This window comes from Pseudorca crassidens, chromosome 5 (genome assembly GCF_039906515.1).
Source record: "Pseudorca crassidens isolate mPseCra1 chromosome 5, mPseCra1.hap1, whole genome shotgun sequence".
Classification (NCBI taxonomy): Eukaryota; Metazoa; Chordata; class Mammalia; order Artiodactyla; family Delphinidae; genus Pseudorca; species Pseudorca crassidens.
The window spans coordinates 138459192-138467983 of NC_090300.1; the positions used below are offsets into that span (position 1 = coordinate 138459192).

The 8792-nt window shown below is 40.7% G+C and overlaps 1 protein-coding gene across 1 annotated transcript in view; it reads left to right on the forward strand.

Moving 5' to 3' along the window:
- MRPS6 (mitochondrial ribosomal protein S6) overlaps positions 1-8511 on the forward strand; it is a 66068-nt gene extending 57557 nt beyond the window's left edge. The window contains exon 4 of the mRNA XM_067737185.1: positions 7948-8511. Within this exon, the coding sequence (XP_067593286.1) occupies positions 7948-8137 (190 nt within the window). The 3' untranslated portion in view covers positions 8138-8511. The remainder of the gene's footprint in view (positions 1-7947) is intronic.
- The last annotated feature ends 281 nt before the right edge of the window (positions 8512-8792 follow it).

An 8792-nucleotide genomic window follows, 5' to 3' on the forward strand; every position in this document is an offset into this window, starting at 1 on the left:
AGGCTGGAGGGGTTTTGGTAGTAACAGAGCCTCCTGAAGCCAAGCTTAGGGTTCTCAGACCTTTTTCTAGTGCTTTTCTTTATCCTTGAGAAACCTTCAGAATGCCAGTTGCTGGCTAGCAAGAGATGTAGTTGACAGAGTGGGAGCTGAGGGGTCTGGAGTCTGGATCCTGCCTCTCCCTTTGTGACCTGGTGCAGATCAGTTCCCTTGAAAGCAGCGGAAGGGGTTGGACTGCGTCGTCTTCATGGTCCTCTCCCCATTCACTGGGGTTCTGTAACCCAGTGATCCCAAAGTTCTCTGTGGCTTCTTATGTCCTGGAGTCAAAAGACATACTCTTAGAATCCTGGCTGAGGCCGCTTAGTAGCTGAGTGACCTTGAACTAACGACTTAATCATTATAAAATTCAAAGGAGATAATGTGTAGGAAACCACTTTGAACAGTGCTAGTTGTTGCTGGGGAGAAGGCTGCTGGGCCCACACCAGCACCCAACACCACTTCCTCTTGCACTTCCTGAGTTGCCACATGGAGTGGAGCTTCCACTTCCTCCTCCTCTCCCTCAGGAACTGTTTAAAAGAAAGTTCTATCTAAGACACTTGCCTTTACATTTCTGAAATAATATCTGGCCTCTAGTTTCCATCCTTGGGTATTCTTTTTACCCTTATCACAAAATGGTATCCAAAAAGCTTTGGGTTATTTCTTAGCATTATTTGGTGAGTGCCAGTGTATGGAGGATACTGCTCAGGAAGACTGCACGATAACTGATTTGTGGGCAGATGAGTTGCTTGTTGGCTATCGTAAACACACTCTCTCTTAGAAACATGTTTAGACTCAGAGGCTAGCCCATAAAAATACCTCTGTGGTGTAGAAGAATGGAAAATGGAAGAAGACAATGCTTGCTGAACCCCAGATATGGTATCTGAGTAACTTGAATACTTGACCGTAAAGACGGGCAGGCTTAACTCACTAGAGCAAGAGACACCTGTGTACTCTCTGGTGGGGGGATGTGGAGCATTTACAGGGCTGGCAGTGGTAACTGTGCCCAGAGCATGTCAGGCCCTCGCTAAGCATTTCCCTCCGTATGTTACCCTGTGTAATAGATGGCATTTCACAGTGCACTGCCTCCGGCTATCAGGGCTTTAAGTGGAGTAAAGCAAAAGAGGAAGACACTTCTAGGGAAACTAGACGAAAAGCAAGGAAAGAGGAGGGAGCTCAGAGAGGACGTATATGTGTTTAAAGAAAAACTGCCGCTATAGAACGAAGTATTGTGGGATGTTAACAGACAGAGGGTGAGGTCATAACTTGTCCATGGTAGCTAGGCAAGACATTTTGATGTATACTGGATGAAAGAACAGATGGATAAAAAAAGGGAAGAGAGATGCTGGAGGCCATGTTGAATGAGAGTGTTCCCAGCCCTGGCCACCAGGCGGCCATAATTATTGGGGGTTGGAGGAGTGGGAAAAGTGCTGAGAGTTGACAAGGAGAAGGTAATTTAAGGTCGATTACACTTTTTTTTTTTTAACATCTTTATTGGAGTATAGTTGCTTTACAATGGTGTGTTATTTTCTGCTTTGTAACAAAGTGAATCAGTTATACATATACATATGTTCCCATATCTCTTCCCTCTTGCATCTCCCTCCCTCCCACCCTCCCTATCCCACCCCTCCAGGTGGTCACAGAGCACCGAGCTGATCTCCTTGTGCTATGCGGCTGCTTCCCACTAGCTATCTATTTTACGTTTGGTAGTGTATATATGTCCATGCCACTCTCTCACTTTGTCACAGCTTACCCTTCCCCCTCCGCATATCCTCAAGTCCATGCTCTAGTAGGTCTGTGTCTTTATTCGCATCTTACCCCTAGGTACTTCATACACTTATTTTTTAAGCTCTAATTCAGAGCCTTACTCAAGGTAAGTAATCAATAATTAACCATTGAACAAATGAGCAGTTCTTAGGGTGATTGCAACCATAGTGCCTGCTTTGTGGAGTAGAAATAAACAAGTAGAATTAAACCTTGGAAGATTTGGCCAGGTTGGTGTGTAATTTTCAGAGTAAGCCCAAATGGTGGTCTCATTGTTGAGCACACGTGCAAGTCAGTGATCAAGAAGTTTGCCAGGTCGTGGAGGAATTGGCATTTTTATTTCATTTCTTCGTTGTTTTTTTCTTGCGGTACGCGGGCCTCTCACTGTTGTGGCCTCTCCCGTTGCGGAGCACAGGCTCTGGACGCGCAGGCTCAGCGGCCATGGCTCATGGGCCTAGCCGCTCCGCGGCATGTGGGATCCTCCCGGACCGGGGCACGAACCCGTGTCCCCTGCATCGGCAGGTGGACTCCCAACCATTGCGCCACCAGGGAAGTCCTTTATTTCATTTCTTGAAAAACCCTCGGCGTCTTCATCAGCTGTAGTTACTCCTCATCACCACCATTCTATATCGAGTCATTGACCAAGTCCTGCTCATTCAACTTCTACATACCATTTTAAAATCAGCAGCTTTGTAGAGGTATAAATGACACATAATAAACTGCACATATATGTCAACCCATGAAATCACCACGATCAAGATGATAAATTGGTCACCCTAAAGTTTCCTCCTGCCTCTTGTGATCCTTCCTTCCACTTATCCACCATCTGATCTCCTTTCTTTCACTATAGATTAGCTTATATTTTCTAAAATCTTATTTAGATAGAATCAGACAGTATGTACTCTTTTTTACTCTAGTTTCTTTTACTCAGCGAAATTATTATGAGATTCATCAGTGGTATGTATTAATAGTTTATCCCTTTTTATTGCTGAGTAGTATGCCGTTTTATGGATATACTACAGTTTGCTTATCAGTTTACATGTTAATGTATATTTGTGTTATTTCCAGTTTCGGGTTGTTACAAGTAAAGCTGCTATGAACATCGATGTAGAAGTTGTTCTGTGGGCATATGCTTTAATTTTCTTGGGTAAACCTAGGAATGGAATGGCTTGATCATAATGGCAGGTGTATGTTTAACTTTTTAAGAGAATGCCACACTGGTTTCCAAAGTTGGTTGTATCATTTTGCATTCCCACTAGCAGTGTATGAGAGTGTCAGTTCCTCTACATGCTCACCACACTTGGTATGGTCATTTTTTAGCCATTCTAGTAGGTAACTCTTTGTGGTTTTAGTTTGCATTTCTCTAACGACTAGTGGTATTAAGCATCTTTTCATATGCTTCTTCGCCATTGTATATCTTCAGTGAAATGCCTTTTGAAATTTTATGTCCATTTTTAAAAATTGTTTTTTTAATTAAACTTTGAGAGTTTTTAATATTCTAGAAATAAGTCCTTTATCAAATATGAGTTTGCAAGTCCCAGTGCATGGCTTGTCTTCTTATTATCTTAAGAGTGTCTTTCAAAGAGCAGTTTTTAATTTTGATGAAGTCTAAAATATCGAATTTTTCTTTTATGGATTGTGCTTTTGGTGTCATGTCTAAGGAATCTTTGCTTAACCCAAGGTCACAAGCATTTTCTCCTGTGTTTTCTTCTAGTTTTCTAGCTTTGTGTTTTATGTTTAGATTCGGGTTCTAGTTTGAGTTAATTTTTGTATATGGTACAAGCATGGATCAAAGAGCTCATTTTTTTGCCTGTGGATATCAAATTGTTCCAGCACCTTTTGTTGAAAGGACTATCCTTTCTTTACTGAATTGCCTTTGCACTTTTGTCACAAATCAGTTGTGCATTTGGATCTATTTCTGAACTCCCTATTCTATTGATCTATTTGTTTATCTTTATATAAATGCCATACTGTCTTGATTACCATAGCTTTATAGTAAGTCTTGAAATCAGGTAGTGTTAGTCCTTCAACTTCATTCTTTATCAAAGTTGTTTTGGCTGTTCTTGGTCTTTCGAATTTCCATGTGAACTTAAGAATCAGTTGTCAATTTCTAACAAAAAAGCCTTAGGATTTTGACTGGGATTCTTTTTTTTTTTTTTTTTTTTGCGGTACGCGGGCCTCTCACTGTTGTGGCCTCTCCCGTCGCGGAGCACAGGCTCCGGACGCGCAGGCTCAGCCGCCATGGCTCACGGGCCTAGCCGCTCTGCAGCATGTGGGATCCTTCCGGACCGGGGCACGAACCCACGCCCCCTGCATCGGCAGGCAGACTCTCAACCACTGCGCCACCAGGGAAGCCCCTGATTGGGATTCTTTTGACTCTTTATGTCAGTTTGGGAAAACAGACAACTAAACAAGTTGAATCTTCCTACCCACGAACAAAGTATACCTCTCTATTTACGTATGTTTTCTTTAACTTCTTTCAGCAATGTTTTATAGTTTTAATTTACAAGTCTTGCACATCTTCTGTCAGATTTATCACTAAATATTTAATTTCAAGGTCTGATTATTTGTTGCTAGTATATAGAAATACAGTTGATTTTTGTTTATTGATCTTGTATCTTGCAACCTTGTTAAACTTACAGTCTGGTATCTTTTCCATAAGCTTCTTCAGATTTTTCTGTATACACGTTCGTGACATCTGCAAATAAAGACAGTTTTACTTTTTCCTTATCAACCTGGATGGTTTTTTTTTTGTTTGTTTGTTTGTTTGTTTTTCGCGGTACATGGACCTCTCAGTGTTGTGGCCTCTCCCACTGCAGAGCACAGGCTCCGGACGCGCAGGCTCAGCGGCCATGGCTCACAGGCCCAGCCGCTCCGTGGCATGTGGGATCTTCCCGGACCGGGGCACAAACCCGTGTCCCCTGCATCAGCAGGCGGACTCTCAACCACTGCACCACCAGGGAAGCCCAACCTGGATGTTTTTTACTTCTTTTTTTTCTTGCTTATTGCACTGGCAGGGCACTTCAGTAAAATGTAGATAGAAGTAATGAGAGTAGACGTTCTTGTTTGTTCCCACTCTTAGGGGGAAAGCATTCAGACTTTGACCAGTTAGTATGATGTTAGCTGTAGGTTTTTCAAAGATGCTTTTTATAAGGTTGTAGAAGATTCCTTCTTTCCTGAGCTTGCTGAGAGTTTTTATCAGGAATGGATATGGGATTTTGCTAAATGCTGTTTTCTGCATCTATTGGAATGATCACATGGTTTTTCTTTTTTAGTTTGTTAATATGGTGATTTTCATTGACTTTCAAATGTTAAGCCAATCTTGCATTCTTGGACTAAATCCTACTTGGTCAGGATATATTGTCCTTTTTATATATTTTAGTAGTCAATTTGCTAAAATTTTGTTTAAAATCTTTTCATTTATGTTTATGAGGGATGTTGGTCTGGTTTTTTCTTTTCTTTTAGTGTCTTTGTGTGGTCTTGGTACCAGGGTAATGCTGACTTCATAGGACAAGTTCAAAAGTGTTGTCCTACTTTCCAGACCAATTTGTATCAGAATTGGTACTTTTTTCTTAAACATTTGGTAGAGTTTGCCAGTGAAACCATTTGTGCCTATAGTTATCCTTGTGGGAAGGTTTTTAACTACAAATTTAATTTCTTTGATAGATATAGGGCTATTCAGGTCATCTGTTCCTTTTTGAGTGAGTTTTGATAGTTTGTATTTTTCAAGGAATTTCAGTTAGGTTGTCAATTTATTGCAAAAGTTTTTTTATGATATTCCCTTACCATTCTTTTAATATCTGTAAACTTTGTAGTCGTTTCACCTTTCTCATTCCTAAATATCGGTAATTTGTATCTTCTCTCTTTTTACTGATCAATCCGATTGGAATTGTATCAGTTTTATTGATCTCAGGGAACTAGTATTTGGTTTCACTGATGTTCTCTATTGTTTTTCCTGCTTCATCATAAAAAATCATAAAAATCATAAAAAAATGATTTTTATTATTTTCTTTTTTGGTCTTACTTTGCATTTAATTTGCTCTTCTTTTCCTAGTTTCTTAAGGTGGAAGCTGAGGTCATTGATTTGAGGCCCTTCTTCTAGTCTTACATAGATGTTTAGTGCTGTAAGTTTACTGCGAAGTACTGCTTTAGTGGCATTCTCCAGATTTGATGTGTTGTTTTCATTTTCATTCAATTCAAAGTATTTTGTGATTTCCCTTTTGATTTCTTCTTTGACCCATAGGTTATTTAGATGTATGTTTAGTTTCCAAGTATTTGGGGATTTTCTCAAGATTTTTCTGTATGACTCGAATCCCTTTAGATGTATTGAAAATAAGCCCATATTCTGGGCTCATTTTATGGCCAGAATATGGTCGTCCTTGGTAAATGTTTTGTATGCCCTTGAGAACCAATATGTATCTTGCTGTTGTTGGGTGGAGGGGTCTATAAATGTCAGATCCAGTTGGTTGAGGGTGGTGTTTGCTTCTTCTCTAACCTTGCTGGTTTTCTGTATACTAGGTCTGTTGATTACTGAGAGGAATGTTAAAAGTTTCCACCTATAATTGTGGATTTGTCTCTTTCTCTTTTCAGTTCTGTTAGTTTTTACTTTCTGTATGTTGTAACTCTGTTATCTTTAAGTACACATTTAGGAATTTTGCGTCTTCTTGGTGAACCCGTTGTTAAGTATTGTCTCTTTTTTCCCCTGATAATTTTTTTTTGCTCAGAAGTCTCCTTTGTCTGATATTACTGTAGCCACTTCAACTCTCTTTTGGTTAGTGTTTTTGCATGATATATATTTTTCTGTGCTTTAACTTTTAATTATTTTTACTTGAATAACTTTCCCACTAGGCTTGTGAATGGTCACATGGGAAGTTGGGAATTTTTCATATGAGTTTTGAACCCTCTCCTTGTGTAGAACTACACAAAATGCCATACTTTTTCTAATAACGTTCTTCCTTGCTGAATTTGTTCATTTTTACTTTGGTCTTTCCTGCTTTCTGTGAGAATTCCACCTTTCATGCCAACACACCACTGTGAAATATTTACTGTGGACCTGATGTACGTTAGCCTATGCTCAAGGTGCTGGGGATGTAGCAACAAAGTCCTTCTTCCTAGGGCAGTTACGTTTCAGTGGAGTGAGACAGACTGTAAACAAATATACACTGTGTTAGTGGTGATAAAGTGCTCTGGGGGAAAAAACAAAGCATTAAGAAAGGGAGGTAAGAGGGATGAGGCTGGGTGGGTGGGGCAGAAGGGCTGTCTGACAAGGTGACTTTTGGACAAGACGTGATGGAAGTGAGGGATGAACTGTGTGGAACTAGGGTGAAGAATATTTCTGGTAGAGGCACAAAGAGTGCAAAGACCTAGGATGGGAATATGCTTGGGAGAAGAGTGTGGCTGGAACCAAATAAGTGGTGTCAAAGGTCATCTGAACCAGCTGGAACATTGTAGAATTCTGAAATACTGCACTGAAAACTGTCCTTTAACAGCACCGTGGTCCAAACCAAACAGTACAAGTGAGGCTTCAACTTTTGCAACAGAGCATGGGTGGGGTGGGCAGGGAATAGAGACACTTATTCCTTTGCATCGGCATACAGCCAACTACTGATAAAGTTATTAAGACTGAAGACCAGTGAGCTGTATGAGATGTCTGCCTGTATTAGTCTGGTCTGAGTAGATGAATGTTAAATTCTTTCTGTCACCCAAGATTCAAGTACTTTTCTTTTGTTCCTTGTCAGTTCTTGAATGTGCTGGATAGTCTTAGATGAGTCCCAGGCCTTTCTTAACCTTTTTCTAGTTTGTGAAGTATGGCTGATACTTACTGTATCTCTTAGGTGCGTTAAGTCACTTGTAAAATCCTTTGGAAAATTAGAAGACTCATAGAGTTTTCACAAAAATCATCAACTAATGGATTGAAAAATTCAGTGGAGTGTAATGGGAAAGGCCGTAGGAAAAGGGAGGTCGGGCACAGCACTACACTTCGGTTCAGCTGGTCAGCTCGCAGTTTCTCTTTTGACAAAGATGTGTATGTGTGTTTGTAGGTAGTTGATGTCTGTATGTGGAGAGGAGTAAAACAAAAACATAGACCAAAATAGTGAGATTACTGTATTTCACAATGCAGCACATTCACAAATTTTTATTTTATTGCAGGTATTTCTTGGTGGATTTTTACGCACCGACAACAACTGTTGAAGGCATAATGGAGCATTTGTCTCGAGACATTGATGTGATTAGACCAAATATTGTAAAACACCCTCTGACCCAGGAAGTGAAAGAGTGTGAAGGGATCGTCCCAGTCCCACTTGAAGAAAAGCTGTATTCCACCAAGAAGAGGAAGTGAGAAGATTCACCAGATTTTAGCCTTCAGTTTAATTCTCTCACTTTTGAGCACCATGGATTAATAACTGACCAGCCTGATCTTTATGTAAGAGGGTGCTTTCAGTGCCCTTTGATTTTTCTAAGGTACTTTTAGTTCTTGATCCCCTTTGCTGTGAAAAGTCGGGGAATGGCCTCCTTAGAGCCACATTGTAATATATGGCATCAGCGCTCCCTGCTCGATTGCGTTTCACGAATGTAATTTGTCAGTGAGGACTTTGCCCTACAGCAGCACTAACACTGCTTTGAAGAGCAAAGATTATAAAAACCACTTTGGATTACACGCTAGTCATTCAGACTGTATACCACCATGCAAAATAAAAATTTAAGACCATCGTATTATATGAATAACTTTTGATCAGAGTGAAAGTCTGTGATTTTAAAGAACTTTTGCCTCGTCACCTCCCCCAGCACTGTGCCCCATCCAAAGCCTCACAGCTCCGGTCTGCCCAGAATGCTGGCAGCATGTCGGCGGGGCTCCCGGTTACCAGCGCAGGTTCAAGACTGGGAGAAGCCACGGTGAGGGCAGGTGGGATGTGTCTGTCCCTTGACTCCTGGGCAGTCACTTTTCCTTTCCTCTCCCAATTAACTTGTCCTTGTGGTGGGTGCTGCTCTTGGTA